Source organism: Somniosus microcephalus, chromosome 7 (genome assembly GCF_052327205.1).
Source record: "Somniosus microcephalus isolate GS21.2 chromosome 7, FLI_Smic_1.0, whole genome shotgun sequence".
Lineage (NCBI taxonomy): Eukaryota > Metazoa > Chordata > Chondrichthyes > Squaliformes > Somniosidae > Somniosus > Somniosus microcephalus.
This window is the reverse complement of record NC_140993.1, coordinates 30,472,252-30,492,800: the sequence shown is the minus strand read 5'-3', so window position 1 is coordinate 30,492,800 and position 20,549 is coordinate 30,472,252. Positions and strand designations below refer to the sequence as shown.

Below are 20,549 nucleotides of genomic sequence, written 5' to 3'. Positions count from 1 at the left end.
GATGCCCACATCCCTTGAACAAATAATTAAAAACACAATGGGCTCGATTTTGTCAATGGGGAGCTTTTGGAGGCGGGACTCCCACTTTTTGGGTTGTAGTCCCGCCTCCATCGACTTGTAGCCAACCCACGCTATTTTCCCTTGATTGACCTTGTTAAGCCTGCCCAGCGGGCTCAGCAGGCCAATTAAGGGACACCTGGTTACATCAGCGATTGACATTTCATCTGTCAAGAGCTTTTGACAGATGAAAAATCAGCGTTTGACAGCTCTGTGAAGCTGTCAAACACTGACAATCTGTCTTCTAACTTGAGTCCTTCTACTCAGACTCAGTTAGCGAGCTCTCCAGACCAGAAAGCAGAGGCTGCAGCTTTTGACAGTTCAGCGGCCATTCTGCTTTCTGTGCCGGTGAGCTGAGGGACTCCCGAGAACTGAAGGAAGGAAGCCTGCAGGAGAAAGTAAAGGTAAGTAAAACTTATTAAAACACTTTACACTTACCTCACACACTTACCTCTGCACACATGCACCGATTACTCAACTGCACAACGGACATCTCGACCCATCCAACCCCTGCAGACTGACGGTCCGCCTCGCTAACTTGGCGTGGTTCGGAGCCATCGGACAGCCCACACTTCAGGGCTAAAAATAGGGATTAGGCAAAAAACTGCCAGTTAACTACCTGTTAACAAGCAGTTAATTGGCACTAATCCCCTTCCCGCCTCGGGGAGGTGGCTCCCAGCACAGGTCAGGTACCCGCCTCCTGGGACATTGGCACGGAGGCGGGTTGGGGGTGGGATGGGTTCCTGCCCCCGATTCTGCAATTTTCCCACCACTCCCGCCTCCAAACCTGCCTCCTCGGGGCTTGGAAAATCGAGCCCAATGTCTTGCAGAAGAACAAAATGACCCAGTTTAGCTGAATTTTAAGGTGTTACTCCCATGGCAGCATCAAGCAATGGTATCCATCACTGAATCTTTAACTTTTTACAGTGATTCTATTGCAAGCAATTCGATTTGAAACTTTCTCCAAAAGAGAACTACATTACATTGGCAAAAACCTCAGCTCATGTTACTACTCTAGGCCCTTACCATTGTCACATTTGTTGTTGAATCAGCTACGAAAACAATATTAGGAAGCCACTGCATCAGCTAATGTTGTCTTCACTACTCAGGTGATATTGTTTCCTAACATGGGACGGTCACATAGGTTTTTGTACAGCAGTAAAAGTCATATAATAGTCGTATTGAAATTTTTTTCGACTATAACTATGTTTAAGCATTCCCAAAAACTTCGTACACCTTTTCTGGTGCCTCAGATGTCCAAAAGTATGTGCCGTACCTCTTTGTGACCTATGTGACGATCGATTGGAGATCTGGGAACCCGTTGAACTCGGTCTTCTGGCTGCTGTCTGCTCTGGGAAATGAACATGTATGGAATCCATGGATGCTTGCAAGTTGATTGATTTTAAAGAACCTAGAGAGCTCTTTCTCGGAAACTCATTCAGGTGATCATCTTCCATGTCATCTTTAGCGGAAGCACTTTCTGCCTTATCATCCTCATCCCATAAACCATGGCACTAGAATGAAAATTTAGAATAAAGAAATGGAGCATGTAGTTGTAGCCGGGAGCAATGATTAACACAACAATATTTTATTTACTGCTCATGTGAATGTATCACACATGTAATAATAGACGTCTTGAGTGATTCATCCACTGTTACATAAGAACATAAGGCGTAGGAGCAGGAGTAGGTCACTTGGCCCCTCGAGCCTGCTCCGTCATTTAATAAGATCGTGGCTGATCTGATCTTGGCCTCAACTCCACTTCCCTGCCCGCTCCTCATAACCCTTGACTCCCTTACCTTTCAAAAATCTGTCTATCTCCACCTTAAATATATTCAATGACCCAGCCCCCACAGCTCTCTGGGGAAGAGAATTCCAAAGATTCATGAGAGAAGAAATTCCTCCTCATTTCCGATTTAAATGGGTGCCCCCTTATTCTGAAATTATACCCCCTAGTTCTAGATTCCCCCACAAGGGGAAACATCATCTCTGCATCTACTCTGTTAAGCCCCTTCAGAATCTTAGATGCTTCATAGAAACATAGAAACATAGAAGGTAGGAGCAGGAGTAGGCCATTCGGCCCCTCGAGCCTGCTCCGCCATTCAATGCGATCATGGCTGATCATCCAAATTCAGTACCCTGTCCCTGCTTTCTCCCCATATCCCTTGATCCCTTTAGCCTTAAGAAATATATCCAACTCCTTCTTGAATATATTTAATGAACTGGCCTCCACTGCCCTCTGGTGAATCTTCGCTGCACTCCTTCCATGGCAAGAACATCCTTCCTCAGATAAAGCGACCAAAACTGCACACAATACTCAAGATGTGGTCTCATCAAGGCCCTGTACAACTGCAGCAAGACATCCTTGTTCCTGTACTCAAACCCTCTCGCTATGAAGGCCAACATACCATTTGCCTTCTTAACCGCCTGCTGCACCTGCATGCTGACTTCAGCGACTGGTGCACAAGGACGCCCAGGTCTCCTTGCACTTCCCCTTCTCCCAATCTATTGCCATTCAGATAATAATCTGCCTTCTTGTTTTTGACACCAAAGTGGATAACCTCGTATTTATCCACGTTATATTGCATCTGCCATGCTTCTGCCCAATCACCCAACCTGTCCAAATCATACTGGAGTTTTTCGGCATCCTCCTCACAGCACACACGCCCACCCAGCTTTGTGTCGTCTGCAAACTTGGAGATATTACATCTAGTTCCCTCGTCCAGATCATTAATATATATTGTGAATAGCTGGGGTCCAAGGACTGATCCCTGCGGTGCCCCACTAGTCACTGCCAGCCACTCGGAAAAAGAGCCGTTTATTCCAACTCTTTGCTTCCTGTCTGCCTACCAGTTCTCTATCCAAGTCAATACCTTGCCCCCAATCCCATGTGCCTTAATTTTACACGCTAATCTCTTATGCGGGACCTTATCAAAAGCCTTTTGAAAGTCCAAATACACCACATCCACTGGTTCTCCCTTATCTATTTTACCAGTTACATCCTCAAAAAATTCCAGTAGATTAGTCAAGCACGATTTACCTTTTGTAAATCCATGCTGACTTTGTCCGATCCAGTCACTGTTTTCCAAGTGCTCTGCTATTACATCTTTTATAATGGACTCTAGCATTTTCCCCACTACCGAGGTCAGGCTTACCAGTCTGTAATTCCCCGTTTTCTCTCTATCACCCTTTTTGAACAGTGGGGTAACATTAGCTACCCTCCAATCCATGGGTACTGTTCCAGAGTCTATCGAATTTTGGAAGATGACCAGCAATGCATCTACTATTTCTAGGGCCACTTCCTTAAGTACCCTAGGATGTAGATTATCAGGCCCTGGGGATTTATCGGCCTTCAATCCCGTCAATTTCTCTAACACCATTTCCCTACAAATACTGATTTCTATCAGTTCCTCCCTTTCTTTAGACCCTATGTTCCCTGACATCTCTGGGAGGTTATTTGTGTCCTCCTTTGTGAAGACAGAACCAAAGTATGTATTTAATTGGTCTGCCATTTCTTTGTTCCCCATTATAAATTCCCCTGATTCTGACTGCAAGGGACCTATGCTTGACTTCACCAATCTTTTTCTCTTCACATATCTATAAAAGCTTTTACAGTCAGTTTTTATGTTCCCTGCAAGCTTACTCTCATACTCTATTTTCCCCCTCTTAATTAATCCCTTTGTCCTCCTTTGTTGAATCCTAAACTGCTCCCAATCCTCAGGTTTACTGCTTTTTCTGGCCAATTTATATGTCCTCTCTTTGGATCTTATGCTACCGCTAATTTCCCTTGTTAGCCACGGTTGAGTCCCCTTTTTTGTTTTATTTTTATGCCAAACTGGGATGAACAAATTCTGTAGTTCATCCATGCAATCTTTGAATGTTTGCCATTGCCTATCCACCGTCAACCCTTTGAGTGACATTCCCCAATCAATCATACCCAACTCGCGCATCATACCATCATAGTTTCCTTTATTTAAATTCAGGACCCGATTCTCTGAGTCAACTACTTCACTCTCCATCTTAATGAAGAATTCTATCATATTATGATCGCTCCAAGGGGCCTCGCACAACAAGATTGCTAAATAATCCTTTCTCATTACATAATACCCTTCAATAAGATCCCCTCTCATTCTTCTAAACTCCAATGAGTGTAGGTCCAACCTGCTCAACCTTTCTTCATAAGACAACCCCTTCATCTCCGGAATTAACTTCGTGAACCTTCTCTGAACTGCCTCCAATGCAAGTATATCCTTCCTTAAATAAGGAGACCAAAACTGTACGCAGTACTCCAGGTGTGGTCTCACCAATACCCTGTACAGTTGTAACAGGACTTCCCTACTTTTCTACTCCATTCCCTTTGCAATAAAAGGGAAAGTTGTTAACCACAAGGCCAAAACCTAACTGGCTTATAAACGGTCCCAATCCTGAGAATGTGTCGCAATCTATAGAAAGCACAGCTTTACAACCATTCAAAGAAAAAAGTTTAAAAAAAAATAAAACAATTGTTACTGTTTTTCATGAACTAAACATTTCAGCACTCTGAATGGTTGTGATGTTATCACACAATATGTTTCACAACAAGGGGATAATTATAACTTTGGGTGATTGTGTAAAGCGGGCAAATTCGATCCAGCCGCCCGTTATACATCCCATCCGAATTTCAATTCCATTGTCTTCAACAGAAATAAAAATCTTGAGAGATGTATAACGAGCACAAGATTGCCACACTACTGGCAATGAAACAACAATGATTTAGTGAAATAAATGAGATTTTCTTTTTACAGCAGATAACAAGGATATTGTTTGGTTTTAGTTTCGACCATAGAAATTACGCTAGCTTATTTAATGGCACATTACTGACTGAAAATAAGTAGCATTGATTGTGAAGAGCGAATTCTAAGTATTGAAAAGTACAAGTAAAATGTGGAATCAAACTTATTCCATGTCCGTAAAGTCTAGGTAACATGCAATTATTTAATTTAGTTTAATTTGCAGTTATTGCATGAAGGTAGCCCAGTGGGATGACATGTCTAATCACTATTGGGGCATGAGGAAAGAGGGAATCAGAGCACAAGAAAGTTTATGGTTCTTGGGGAAATATTAATCAAAACACCAGGATATGTCCTACCTTTTATGATTAGTGCAATGGAATCGTTATTATTGAGTGCAATGAGTAATAAGACCTCAGTTCAGTGCTTCAACTGAAGGACAGTAACAAAATCAATTGGCTCAATTTGCCAGGCAGATGGGGCACGTATGTGGTTTTTAATTAATTTTTAATTACTATTGAATGTGTTGTATGACCACAATCCTAAATCATCATCATATGGTTCCAATACACTTAAAGTTATGTTCAAATAAATCTGTACTTATATTTGTACACAAAGTGTGACACCATCCAGGACAAAGCAGCCTGCTTGATCGGCACCCCATCCACCACCTTAAATATTCACTCCCTCCACCAGCGGCGCTCCGTGGCTGCAGTGTGTACCATCTACAAGATGCACTGCAGCAACTCGCCAAGGCTTCTACGGCAGCACCTCCCAAACCCACGACCTCTACCATCTAGAAGGACAAGGGCAGCAGGCGCATGGGAACACCATCGCCTGCAAGTTCCCCTCCAAGTCACACGCCATCCTGACTTGGAAATATAATCGCTGATCCTTCATCGTCGCTGGGTCAAAATCCTGGAACTTCCTCCCTAACGGCACTGTGGGAGTACCTTCACCACACGGACTGCAGCGATTCAAGAAGGCGGCTCACCACCACCTTCTCAAGGGCAATTAGGAGTGGGCAATAAATGCTGGCCTTGCCAGCGACGCCCACATCCAAAGAATGAATAAAAAAAAAGTATGCATGCCATCTCTGGGGTCTCCGATCACGGGAGATGGTTTAGGTGGGGACGCTGGATCGTCCACCTAAATGGCACTTAGCTCCTGCATCCAGCAGTCCTCATCTTGCTTTAGCTGGCGGGTTTCACGAGGTGTGCAAAACCCGACCAGCTAAAGTTAAATACAAAATGGAAGTTAAAGCAGAGGCTTCCAGCCTCATTATAATAGTTAAATAGACGACCCACCTCCTGGGAGCGGATTGGCTGCCCGCGCCCCACCCCCCACCCGCCTCCGTTAAAAGTGGAAGTGGGTGGGTTGAAGTTTGGTTTCAGATTTTTAATACTTTAACTACCCCCACGCTCCCAATCCACCCATTTTTTTAGGTTAAAATTCCCCCCAAGGACACTAATAGGCATGTTTTAAAAGCTTTTGAATATTTTTTTTTAAGGAGTTGACTACTGTACACAAATGTAACTAGCAAATGGTTCTGTATAGTTTTTTAAAGTCATTTTCAGTTATTTAAAATCAGGTTACTCACAGGTGGTGGATGAGATACTCATTAAAAATGCTCAGTTTTTTTATGATAAACTCATTTTCAGCTAGATTAATCAAACTGCACCAGGTTGCCACTCTTAAATATAGCAAGGAATATTTTTTAAAGCAATTTTTTTTTAAATTACGTTCTAAAACAATGCTCGATTCCACTGGTTCATGGCAGATTTTACGTTTGGCAATATGCAAATGAGCTCGAGCTGAAAACACTTCTCAAAACTAGCGCAATTTTGGGCCCAATTTGCGCCCAGATCACCGATTGTGACCAAAGTGGAAATTCTACCCCACTGTGTGAGCGTGCACATGCCTGTGATTCATTTCTGTGTTGGGGCGGGGGGCATCCTTTCTATAAAGTACACATGCTGAAATAAAAACAAACAATTCTGATACTGCTCAGTAGGCTGATTAGGCTGACTGCAAAGGGAATGGAGTATAAAAGTAGGGAAGTCCTGTTACAACTGTACAGGGCGTTGGTGAGACCACACCTGGAGTACTGTGTATAGTTTTGGTCTCCTTATTTAAGGAAGGATATACTTGCATTGGAGGCAGTTCAGAGAAGGTTCACGAGGTTGATTCTTGGGATGAAGGGGTTGTCTTATGAGGAAAGGTTGATCAGGTTGGGCCTATACTCATTGGAGTTTAGAAGAATGAGAGGGGATCTTATTGAAACATATAAGATTCTGAAGGGGCTTGACAGGGTAGATGCAGAGAGGATGCTTCCCCGCGTGGGGGAATCTAGAACGAGGGGGCATAATTTCAGAATAAGGGGACACCCTTTTAAAACAGAAATGAGGAGGAATTTCTTCTCTCAGAGGGTCGTGAATCTTTGGAATTCTCTTCCTCAGAGAGCTGTGGAGGCTGGGTCATTGAATATATTTAAAGGTGGAGATAGACAGATTTTTGAAAGGTAAGGGAGTCAAGGGTTATGGGGAGCGGGCAGGGAAGTGGAGTTGAGGCCAAGATCAGATCAGCATTGAATTGCGGAGCAGGCTCGAGGGGCCGAATGACCCACTCCTGCTCCTACGCCTTATGAGACAAGTAGGTCAGTTAATGCTCCAGTCGTGACCGTTCACCAGCTCTGTGCTTTTCCTGCACATTATATTTCATGGCATGTTCGACAGATGTGGTACATCGGCACTTTTTCAATGCCTTACATTATAACCTTTCACAATCATCTGTAAAAGAGTGCACAGAGATACCGGGTCGGCATACCTTTCCTTCAGGAAGGGAAATGACAAGAATATTACCTTTAAAATGGATCGGTGAAAGAACAGCGCAAGCAGCTGTATAAGGTCATAGTGCACGTAGCCCTCCTTCTTATCAATACCAATTATATATGGGACAAAATCAGCTTTTTCTCTAATTGCATTTAAATAACCATTCCATGGGAAAAATCCAAACTGGAAAAAGTACTTGATCACAATTGTTACCTGTAAGAAGATGAAACGACATAGTTGTGCATAGCAGTCACATTTGAATTATCGCTTAGTCCAATTCAAGAAAAGTTAAACATGCTAGTTCATTGGGAAATATGGAAAAGGGACAGTATATTGTTTTAAACAATTATGTCTAAGTCTGCATTCCTGTCATCCACAGTTAAGATTTTACTTTATGAGGAATAAATGAATCAAGGATGTATGCTTTGCTTGTATTGAACCGGAGCCCTGTACATCAGAATTCTGGTCAAACTCCCCAAAGAATATGAGGCTGCTTTGCATAGAATCATTGAAGTTGAAAGCACAGAAAGAGGCCATTCAGACCGTCATACCTGTGCTGGTTCTTTGCAAGAACAACCCAAAATGGATCTCACTATCCTGCTCGCTTGTCATCTCCATTGGCTACTCTCCTCTTAAAAGAGCAATAGTCTCTACCTCAATAACTCGTTTTGGCAAAGCATCCCATGCGGTTACAGATTTCCATGTAAAGAAATGTCTACTAACTTTGCTTCTGATTCTCTTAGTGACAATTTTCAACTGATGATCTCATGTCACTGAGTCCCCAACCAGAGGAAATAGCCCTTCATAAGTAAAAAAAAAACTCTTCTAAATCTCCTCGTCACCATGACTATTCCAATGTATCTCAAGTGTCTCCTCATAATTATAGTTTCTTATCCCCGATATCATCCTGGTGATTCTATAGGAAGAAATAGGGAGGTCACTTATTACTTGGAGGGTGAGAGTCTAGAGTAGATACAGAGAGAGTGTTTCCACTTGTGGGGACGAGCACTAGAGGCCATCAATATAAGATAGTCACCAAGAAATCAAATAGGGAATTCACCCAGAGGGTGGTGAGAATGTTGAACTCGCTACCACAGGGAGTGGTTGATGCGAATAGTGTGGATGCATTTAAGGGGAGGCTAGACAAGCATATGAGGGAGAAGGAAATAGGGGGTTAAGCTGATAGAGTGAGATGAGGAAAGACGGGAGGAGGCTCGAGTGGAGCATAAACTGGTTAGGTCAAATGGTCTGTTTCTGTGCTGTATATCTTATATATAATCCTATACTGTATGCTGTTTATGGTTTTAATTCCTTTCTATAATGGGGTGCCCAAAAACTGCGCACAGCACTCTAGCTGTAGCCTTTTACAAATTTATCATAACCTCTTTGCTCTTGTTACTTATACCTTTATCATAAAACTCAAAATGCGATTGGAAATTTTTATGGCACATATCAGGAGTGATGAGAACAGGACTTGGTGCGAGTTAGGAAACAGGCAGCAGAGTTTTGGATGAGATCAAGTTTATGGAGGGTGCGAGATGGGAGGCCGGCCAGGAGAGGATTGGAATAGTCGAGTCTAGAGCTATCAAAGGCATAGATGAGGCCATAGAATCTTCAGGGTACTGAGGAGAAAATAGAAGTAGTTCTGGTAAACATTTTTCAGAAAGCACTTTCATGTTGTAGCACCTTTCATATCCTTAAGGCATCCAAAAGTACTTAACCAATGGATTTACATTTGAAGATTAATCAATTATGGTTATGTAGGAAAACACAGCAGCATGGTCCCACAAACAGCAAATAAGATGCATGACATTACCTCCAGCAATGCATTCACACTGTAGTTTCAGCCTAGACTATGGCCAGAATTTTCTCAACCTGGGCGGGTCGGGAGCGGGCTGTCGTCGTGACGGGTCGCGACCCTGTTCTTGCTTCCATGCCATTGCAGAAATCGACTGCACTAATGAGGCCTATTAAGCCCGCCCTGCGCGTTACCTGGCCCTATTAAATGGTGCGGGTCTGATGACGTCATTGATGACGCGTTTTCAGCCGGGATATTTAAAGGAGCCATGGCCACATTGCATTTGAAGGTTCGTGCAGGAGTGTGCAGTCACTGTACTGGAGGTTTTGATTGCTGCAAACACTTGGAGACATGACTGCACAGAGGCAGAGGGCTGCACCCAGGTTCTCCGATGACTCCCTCCATATGCATGTGGAGGGTGTCAGAGCACGCAGGGAGGTCCTCTTCCCTTTGAATGGGCAGAAGAGACCTCCCCAGGAGACAAAAAGAGCCTGGCTCCAAATTGCAGAGGAGGTGAACAGCAGGGATGTGTTCAGGAGGACCTGGGCACAGTGCTGGAAACATTTCAATGATCTCATTAAATCAGGAAAGGTGAGTACATAGCCAAACTCAACTTCATCCTGCTGTGCCTCGCATCACATCCCCATCACTTTGCCTTCCCAACCCTACTCCCGCACATCCTTACTCACACCAACATACCTTGCACATCCACCCATCCCTCTCTCTCTATCTACATTATCACATTCCCATCTTTCTAGCCACTCCTCACACTAACCCTCATCCTAATGCAATCATACCAACTAACAACACACAAGGAGGCCACTTGACATTGTCACCCCACTCCATCATAGTCTCCCTCTAAAGATGTAACCCATCCATTCCTTACACTCATCCATCACTCTCACTCAACCTTCTCTTCTTTCCCTCCTTGCAGGAAAAGAGAGCCCACAGTAAGAGGGAGAGGGAAAGAACTGGAGGTGGCCCTCCATCATTTGCCACCCTCACAACAGCAGAGGAGGCTGCGTTAGAAGTAATCGGGAGTGGCCGAGCAGCTGGAGGTGGGAGATGGAGAGAGGGGGACATCTCAGCAACCTGGTGGCAGAATTACATATACAGCCACATGGCATACATCAGTCACTCATATGGGGACTGATGTCATCAGCCACTGAATGGTCATCATGTGCATAATGGTATCTGTACCCATTCTTCATATGGCATATCTAACTCATCTCTTTACTCTCCCACAGGTCCATCAAGAGGATGTCCGCCAACAGTGTCTAAGCAATCGCAGCAGGAAAGTGAGCAGGCTGCCTCTACCTCTGCTGAAGTCATGGGGTAGCACCTCATAGAAGCACACGTTAAAGAAAGTGACACATAAGTGGATTCACAAGGGTAGCCACTTGAGTGTTTTATTCAATGTTAATGTCAAGTTTCCATGAATGTAATGTCAACCATAAAAATCTTTATTTTCACCACTTTCCGGTCTTGGACAAATTTGTGTGCAGCTTTGGAAGTGGTTTATAGAGTTGTAGTGAATGGTGAGGCATAACGGTACCTCCAGCAATGGTGGTCAGTGTGAAAGGAATGGCTTGGTCATTGTAGCCATGGTGTGGAGATGCCGGTGTTGGACTGGGGTGGACAAATGTGAGAAGTCACACAACACCAGGTTATAGTCCAACAGCTTTATTTGAAATCACAAGCTTTCGGAGCACTGCTCCTTTGTCAGGTGAAGTGGAGAGGTGCATAAAAACACAGCTTATATAGTCAGAGAATAATGTCAGATGTTTACAGGTAATCTTTCTAACTGCCATTTATCACACCTCGGCAGAGAGATAATCACAGCAATCAAAGGTGTAAATGGTGTCCAAACAGGTCAGTCAGGAAAACATTACATCAAAGAACAATGAGGTGGGGTCACAAGGGGTCAAATGTTGCAGATGCTGGGGTCTGTATGAAAAACAAAAAAACAGACAAAAAACATTTTTTTTGCTGGAAATCACAGCAGGTATGGCCGCATCTGTGTGGAGAGAACAAGCCAACGACGACTCGAGTCTGGATGACCCTACGTCAGGTGGGGTTACATGTAGCGTGACATGAACCCAAGATCTCGGTTGAGGCCGTCCTCATGGGTGCGGAACTTGGCTATCAGTTTCTGCTCGACGATTTTGCGTTGTGTGTCTCGAAGGTCGCCTTGGAGAATGCTTACCCGAAGGTCGGAGGCTGAATGTCCTTGACTGCTGAAGTGTTCCCCGACTGGGAGGGAACACTCCTGCCTGGCGATTGTTGCGCGGTGTCCGTTCATCCGTTGTCGCAGTGTCTGCATGGTCTCGCCGATGTACCATGCTCCGGGGCATCCTTTCCTGCAACGTATGAGGTAGACAACGTTGGCCTGTAAACATCTGGCATTATTCTCTGACTATATAAGTTGTGTTTTTATGCATCTCTCCACTTCACCTGACGAAGGAGCAGCGCTCCAAAAGCTTGTGATTTCAAATAAAGCTGTTGGACTATAACCTGGTGTTGTGTGATTTCTTACATTGGTCATTGTAGGGATCCTTTATGGTGTTGCTGTGAGGTGGTGCCAACCTGGCGCAGCATGTGGCAGCCATATGGGTAAACTGCGTAAAGTTAAGTAAATTTGGCCATGATGAGGCCATCCCTGGCCTCCCGGGCATCAATGTGCTTGGGTGCTGGGATCTGGGCCATAGGTTCCTCCAGCTCCTGCTCCTCCTCATCTTTCAGCTGATGCTCCTCTTCCTCCTCCTGCTCCTCCTCTGAAGAGGCTGTGCGCTCAGTGCCTTGCTCCTCATGCAGCGCTAATCCTCACTGCTGCGCTATGTTGGGCAGGGCGCAGCAGACCACGACGATTCTGGAGATCCTGGCTGGCGCGTACTGAAGGGTTCCTCCAGATCTGTCAAGGCATCTGAAGCGCATTTTCAGCATGCCGATTGTCTGCTCTATAACACATCTGGTGGAAATGTGGCTTTCATTGTATCTCTCCTGGGCCTCAGTACTTGGCCTTCTCAAGGGTGTTATGAGCCACGTCTTCAGTGGATAGACCTTGTCTCCAAGCAGCCAGCCGGAAAGTTTGTTTGGAGGAGTGAAGAGCTGAGGGAAGGTGGACAGGCGCAGGATGAAAGAGTCATGGCAGCTGCCAGGGAATTTTGCACACACATGCATGATGATCTTCCTATGGTTGCAGATCAGCTGCACATTGAGGGAGTGGAAGCCCTTGCAGTTGACAAAGGCTCCTAGGTTATGATGGGGTGCCTGATGGCCACATGTGTGCAATCGATGATGCCCTGCACCTGTGGGAAGCCAGCCGGAGTGGCAAAGCCGAGCGCCCGCTCAGTAACACTGGCTTCATCAGTGCCAAAGTTGATATAATTGGCTGACTTGTCAAAGAGGGCATCGGTGACCTGTATGATGCATCCATGGGCGGCCAACTGCGAGAGGCCACAAATATTTGCTGCAGATCCCTGGAAGGAGCCTGAGGCGAAGAAGTTGAGGGCGCTGGTGACTTTAACAGCCACTGGTAAGGTATGTCCACCCGCTCCTCTGGGCTGCAGGACTTGCTCTAGCAATCTGCAAATGTTTGCGATGACCTGGCATGACAGTCTAAGCCTCCTTTGGCACTGCTGCTCAGTCATGTTGAGGAAGCTCATCCTCTGCCCGTATACCCTGTGCTGGGGGGTACTGCCTCCGGCACGGTGCAGCCCTGCGCTGTTGCCCTCTGTCCTGTGCAGCATCAGGTGGTTGAGGAGAAGGTTGGTGGTGCTGTTGTTGGTGCTGCTGGTGTGCCTGGTGCTGCTGGTATTGGGGCTCATCGTGGTCCGATTCTGAGGACCAAGGTGAGACAATATAAATGGCACCCATGCTGATGGAATAGATGGCAAGTCAAATAGAGATGAGAGAAGCAATCTGTGAATGGTGTTATAGGTTCTACCAATGAGGTGACACTGGATGCTGATGTTGCTGCAAACACTTACAGCCTGGAGAAAGCTAAATCTGTGCTGCGAATGCAGTCAGCAACAGCTTCTGCCTGAGGAATGTGATTAGCTTTGAGGTGGAAGCTTTTATAGTACATTTCATGCTGTCAACTAATCTGCTGGAGCAATGGTCATTCAACTCCGGCCTCAGGGTGACAGACGTGGTTCCCGAGCTGCGTGATTCCCGTGGACAGCCAGGGGAATTTGAAAGGTAGGCTAAAAAAGGCTTCTGACAACAAGGTGATAATGATTTGAATTTGGTCGCCCACTTCTGCCATCCGGGTCGCTGCTGCACCGGCAAACGCACCCGAGGAAAAGGTGCGTGGGGGCGGAATGATGGCGGGTTCCCGACCCGCTCCAACTTATTTAAAATTTCCCACCCGACCTGCCTCCAATCGCGCCTGCACGGACCCCAGAAAATTCCGGCCTATGTGTTTAATTCATGGAGTGTGGCTTAGACCTATAACTTGTGTAGTAGAGGCAAGGGTACTACCAACTGAGCCAAGATGCACTGCAGCAACTCGCCAAGGCTTCTTCTACAGCACCTCCCAACCCCGCGACCTCTTCCACCTAGAAGGACAAGGGCAGCAGGTGCATGGGAACACCAGCACCTGCAAGTTCCCCTCCAAGTCACACACCATCCTGACTTGGATATATGTTGCCGTTCCTTCATCGTCGCTGGGTCAAAATCCTGGGACTCCCTCCCAAACAGCACTGCGGGAGTACCTTCACCACAAGGACTGCAGCGGTTCAAGAAGGCGGCTCACCGCCACCTTCTCGAGGGCAACTAGGGATGGGCAATAAATGCCGGCCTTGCCAGCGACGCCCACATCCCATGAATTAATTAAAAAAATTATACATTTAGGAGCACCATAAACACTGTAACTGCATTCTCTGCTCCTAAGGTATTTGAGCTTATTCTCAATTCCCCCCCCTCCACCCCCGCCCACACACACACACACACACATACACACATACAAATTATTGCTTTAATTTGATATTTCATATACTTTGTGAAGAACTGGTATTATACTTAACCTTCCCATTCCAATCATATTGAGTCCTTGCGGGCTCCGTGCGTACCAGCAGCTAAGTGTCCTTTGCTGCTTGGTGCGCTCGGCTCGTTAAGGAAAAAGCATTTCACTGACTGGATTTCACTTGTTGTATTTGGTTATGTGACAAATAAAATTGAAATTGAATTTGAAATTGAAATTGAATTGAAATTGAAATTGAATAGGTCGCTTTCCCGCAGTTCCCTCAGTATCGCAAAACTATGTTTAGCTACAATAACAACAAATGAAGTTACAAAACACAAAAAAAATCTACATACCTCAGTATACACAATGGCTGTCATCCAGAAGCGCTTGCTTGGCCTGGGTACAGACAGCATAGCCCAGAGGAAGATGAGGACAGGAAGTACCAGGGTAATCATTGAAGCTGAAACCATGTGGTTCAGTATAATGACAAAGAAACACAACATTTCTGAACGAGCTACCAAGATATTATACAGAGCAAAGAATAGAAGTAGAGCTCGAGGCTGGGCTATGTAGAATTTTTCAGACTCTTCCAACTCGTCATCATAAAACATCCTGAAACGGAAGACATTGGAATCACATTACAGGTGACACAATAAAAAAAAAGTAGCAGATACATATATCTGAAATTTTTAACCTTACTTGTTAAGAAGCAGTTCGCTGGCTGTTAGTTCATGGGTTAGGTTTGGAAAGATAGCATCTTCCAGTAGGTCGATTCTGCTATCTGGGGTAAGTGCCATGAGGTGCTTTTCACCAGCTGAATCCGAGCTGAAGGACAGGTGATCAAGGCTAACAGCTTTGCTATACGAAGGGGGATCTTCCTCAGTCATAGCATCTGTTGTGTATACTGGCACTGTTGCTTCTTCCTCCTGCTCACCTTCTACTTCTTCAATTGTATCCGTGGTCCCTTGACGCGAATACAACATTGTGCATTGCGTTGGCTCACTAAAGGGGGGGGGGGGGGAAATGTTCACATTCGTGAGATTTAGTTTGGAACCAATCATTCTTCCTTTCAAAGAGATTCTTTTCCCATTCAAAGGCTTTGAAAATTTCCATTATTATTTATGCACAAAGTTGCAACAGATTTTGATAGCTTTGAGTAGGAAAAGGTTCACTGTATCTTTTGGCACCAGTTTCATGCGCATATTCATCCCACATGCCAAGATTGCTAACATATTTATGCATGGGCCCATGCTTGTGTGTTATTACAAATGGCATTGATGTGAATAAAATGTGAAAATATAATGAAACCTGCGTAGAGCCGAAAAGATAGACAAAGAAGATATTGCACATATATCTTTTTTAATCTATTTTGTGTTGCACTCTATTCATCAGAAATGAATAGACTAAAATAAAATGTTTCTTTTGTTTACTCTCTAGTGGCGATAATTGATTGTGTGGTAAAATTTCTCTGGCACTGGTAGCCCTCCGGTACCTTGCCAAAGTGACCATTCTTGACATGCAATCTTATGCAGTTAAGTGTCAGCAGGTTATTTGACAATGAAAGGCCCAATTCTGTCCTCATCCAACATGCACGCACTTCCCAGCAGGCAGCAAGCAGAAGAAGAGATGTTTCTGGTTTTCCTCCCTTCTCAAGGCACTAATATCAACTGTAGCATCTCCACCATTTACTCAACTGAGGTCAACTAACTCAGCACAGGTCAATGACAACATTTTGGACCTTCCTTATCTGTACCCCTTAGTATCACACCACAAAGTGAACATTACCTACTCAAGCAATAAAAGGGGAAGTTCTTTTCCCTGCCATAGTATGAGATTATCAAAAAGATTTTTTTTTAATTTTATGACCAAAACAGAAAATGTGCATGAAAGTTCCTGTACTATAGATTCTGGTTCAGCTGTTCAAGTGTGCCTTCAAGCAGAAGTCCTTATAGAAAACAGTCATTACGTATTGGCACTGTTGGAGAAGAATATTATTGTAAAGTGTTAAACATTCATTTTATTCTGAGTCTCCAAGGTATTGGTGATCGAGTGTCTTTGGAGGTTAGTTACTGGAATCGTGCATGATCTCACACCAACTAAGATGTTGCAGAAAACAATCTAAACCAACATATAATTGAAAGGAACAGCATTTAGAATGGCCTATCAGAGATACCCTTCTTTTAAGTGTCCTGATAAATATCCTTTATTCAACACTTTCTAGTATCTTTATTGAACAGCAAATTTCTGCTGGCACAAATTCACAGTCCAAAATGTAGACAAGTGGGCAAATGTTACATTTATATAGAAGCTTGGTTAGACCACACTTGGAGTTACGGTGTGCAGTTCTAGTCTCCGTACTATGACAAGGATTTTGAAGCATTGGAGAAATTGCAGGTAAAAAGATTCACAAGGTTGTTACCAGAATTGGGAGGTTACGATTATGAGGAACGATTGAGCAGACTAGTGCTCTGGAAAAGAGAAGACTGAGCGGTGGCCTGATAGAGGTTGTTAAAATGATGAAGGTGTTCGATAGGCTGGATGTGGCGAAATTGTTTCCACCTGTGGGGGAGTCCAGGACAAGGGGGCACAAATATAAGATAGTCAATAACTGATCAAATAAAGAATGTAGGAGGAATTTCTTCACACTAAAGAGTCATAAGAATGTGGAACTCGTTGCCACATGGAGTGGTTGAGGCAGGTAGTACTGACGCATTTAAGGGGAGGCTCGATTCATACTTGAGGCAGAGGAAGAGGTAATTAGAGTAGGAGGAGGCTCCTGTGGAGTATAAACACTGGCATAGACCAGTTGAGCTGAATGGTCTGTTTCTGTGCTGTAAGATTCTATGTGACGCTATACAATTCCAAGTGTAGTCTGTAGGTTAAATCGCACACATGGAAAGGTCTGTGCTGATCTGGATGATGATGTATGTGGCTTTCGGGTACATTAGTTCAGCATCATTGATTAACCATTTTCTAACATTAAGTTTATAGCATCCAGGATTAAGTAACTTGTGGTGCTGTTACATTCTTGCAAATGTAGAAACTTGTGTTTAAAAGTAGGAATCATGCCAGCACACATTATACAAACACATATATATTATATATGTATATAATATATATATAGATTAATTATTGAAATTAAGCATGCATGAATAAGGCACCTTGACACTATACTGCAACTGTCAACCGATGAGGAGGACATATCAACGCTGTACATTTTACGAAGCCTAGGTCGAGCACGCTCACTTGTTTTAGGAATATCATCTATATCATCTAGAGTTGACTGCCGTGAGTACAGCATGGTAGCTTCAGTGTAGCAGCTAGCAGTACAAAAAGTTAAAATGACATAGAACATAGCAATTAGACAAAAGTGCACAAAAACAGCTACATGCAGAAAAGATCTATAAAAAAAAAGAGACAGAATCTCAAAGATTCTGTAGGTGCGCACAGCTCTTAGGGCTGTGTTTTCCTCCGTGACAATTTGAAGGGGAAAAAGGTACACGTGAACAAAAGGGGTGTCATGTCAGTGGAAAGTCAAGAAGACTATATGGGGGAGAAATTCAGTTGGCTGCGCTACCCGTTAGCGCCTTAAGAGGGCGCTAAGTGGGTCACAAGCCACTGGCCACGCCTCCCGCTAAATTCAGCGGGACGCTAGTGGTGGCGCTAGCCGTTAGTGCTGCACCGCTACCGATGACGTCATCGGTGTGCGCAGCGCCCCGCTGACGCCCTGGCCGCGATATTTGGAAGCGCCCCCTGATTTACCGCCGGATGCTATGTGCGACCGGTTCAGGGGGGCCTACCTGCGGTGGTGGAGGCACAAATTAAAAGAGAGGTGCGGGGCGGCCATTTTTGTTGTTGGCCGCCTGCCAGCACCTCTCTGCGCTCCTGTCCCCGGCCTCCTGAACTCCACCCCCACCCCACCCCGTGGAGAGCCGGCTGCGTTCCAAGAGCCCGGCACTTCTCCTCGGTGCCGGGCTCTTTTGCCGGCACTCGCGATCCTCGGGGGCCCAGCTGGGCCCCAGATCGCGCTGAACAAGGCCCCTCCCCTTTAAGTAGGGGAGGAAGGCCTGCAGTACCGCAGCGCGACGTGCCGCAGCGTGTGGCGCTGCAGCACGTTGCGCCACGATATTCAGTCGCAGCACCCCAAGAGGGATGCGGGGCGCCTCCAGTAGCGCCGCGCTTCCCTTTGGGGCGCTACCACTGAATTTCCGGCGGGCGGCCGCAAATGTTTCCGGGGCGCTACTTTTAGCGCCCTGGCGAGGCTGGTGCCCCAAACGGGGCTATAGTCAATTTCTCCCCCTATGAGTTTATCATCGATCAGAGGGATCCTATCCCTTCAAGTGAAGGTTTAATAAACATGAGCAATAAAGGAGACTAATAGCTGATATTTGCTTGCAACGTCATCAATGGGAAACACATTCAGCTTCTTTCGGTTGCACCGCCAATCAAAAAAGTGTGTTTTATTTCAGGCCAAGTCTGGCATTACTGAACTAAACGAGCAGGCAAATTTCAAAGAGTCACCACAGTGATATCAGTGAATAACACAGAACCAATTGACTTCCACCAATCAGCTATTCTCAACCCCGCTCCAAAACCTGAAAAGATAATAATTAGACCATTTACTATTGGCTTCTATTCTCTACAGTAAAAAAAAAGGAAGGAAACAAAAAATAACTCGAGAGATGAAAAATTGCATTGTATAATAAACATTTTTTTAAAAATAGTATTGGAAAAATGTGTACCTCCACACATCCTAAAAAAACTACCGCTCTCAAACAACTTTTATTTATATAGCACTTTTTAACGTTGTAAAACATCCCGAGGCTCTTCACAGGAGCGTTATCAACAAAATTTGACACTGAGCCACACAGGGGATGTTAGGGCAGCGAAGAGATAGGTTTTAAGGAGCTTCTTAAAGGAGGAAAGAGAGGTAGAGAAGGAGAGTGGTTTAGGGAGGGAATTCCAGAGCTTCGGGCCTCGGTAGCTGAAGGCACGGCCATCAATGGTGGAGTGATTAAAATCAGGGATGCTCAAGAGGCCAGAATTGGAGGAGCGCAGATATCTCGGGGGGGGTGGGGGGTGGGCGGGGGTTGTAGGGCAGGAGGAGATTACAGAGATAGGGAAGGGGCGAGGCCATGGAGGGATTTGAAAACAAGGGTGAGAATTTTAAAATCGAGGCGTTGCTTAATTGGGAGTCAATGCAGATCAGCGAGCACAGGGGGTGATGGGCGAACGGGACTTGGTGCGAGTTAGGACACGAGCAGCCGAGTTTTGGATGATCTCAAGTTTACCTCAATTTTTCTGGGGTTCAGCACAGATTCACCAGAATGATACCGGGGATAAAAGAGTTAAATTATGAGGACAGGTTGCTTAGACTAGACTTGTATTCCCTTAAGTACAGAAGGTTAGGAGAATGTGGGAGGCCAGCCAGGGCGGGCTAGAATATAAATGGAATACCACTCTCCTAAACTAATAAAGGGTGATTTTTATGGGGCATATTATAGCACAAAATAAGAAGCACTAGGTGAGTACAAATGTCACAAGAACATAGATGATGGATTAGAATGAAAATGACATTGATAGAATTAAATTTGACAAAGTGAGGTGTACCCTTGGTATTAGAAATAAATTGCATTATTTCTAAAATAAAATGATTGCCATTGAGAATAAGGAGTCCATTATTAATCAATCATTTTCTTAAAAGAGTAAAGGTGAAATTTCCCAAGGCTGCACCCTATCAGAGGGGCCTCGTAGGCAGAGGGCACCTCATTTAAAAAATGTGGGTGCACTGCCTGTGATTTTACATTAATGAATGGAAGATCGTGGGCAGTTTACTTGTGATTTTCCAATAAGCAGGTGAGGTCCAGCTGGTAGCGTGGGGCCATGTAAAATTCCACCCAAAGTGTTAAATGAGGATATTCTTTCCCATTCATATTTCTGTCACATTAGCTCCTCACTGAAGCCTCTCAACTATCTTCTAAACAAAATGGAGTAAAACACATTAAAATGTATAATTTTAGGTCAACTGTGGAAAATTGGATTTTTGCCTGGGTTGTCTGAGTTGAATTTTACTCACTTACAATTTTTCTGGGGTGCAGCGCAGATTCACCAGAATGACACCGGGGCTA

The 20,549-nt window shown here is 44.8% G+C and overlaps 1 protein-coding gene across 1 annotated transcript in view; it reads right to left on the bottom strand.

The window, feature by feature from the left end:
* The window catches only part of piezo2b (piezo-type mechanosensitive ion channel component 2b), an 852,062-nt gene that overhangs the window by 84,707 nt on the left and 746,806 nt on the right, over nt 1-20,549 (bottom strand). Inside the window, exons 37-41 of the mRNA XM_085992353.1 lie at nt 17,583-17,741; nt 15,121-15,423; nt 14,775-15,033; nt 7,688-7,870; nt 1,334-1,571 (exon numbers count right to left, since the gene is read on the bottom strand). Coding sequence (XP_085848479.1) covers nt 1,334-1,571; nt 7,688-7,870; nt 14,775-15,033; nt 15,121-15,423; nt 17,583-17,741 — 1,142 coding nt within the window. The remainder of the gene's footprint in view (nt 1-1,333; nt 1,572-7,687; nt 7,871-14,774; nt 15,034-15,120; nt 15,424-17,582; nt 17,742-20,549) is intronic.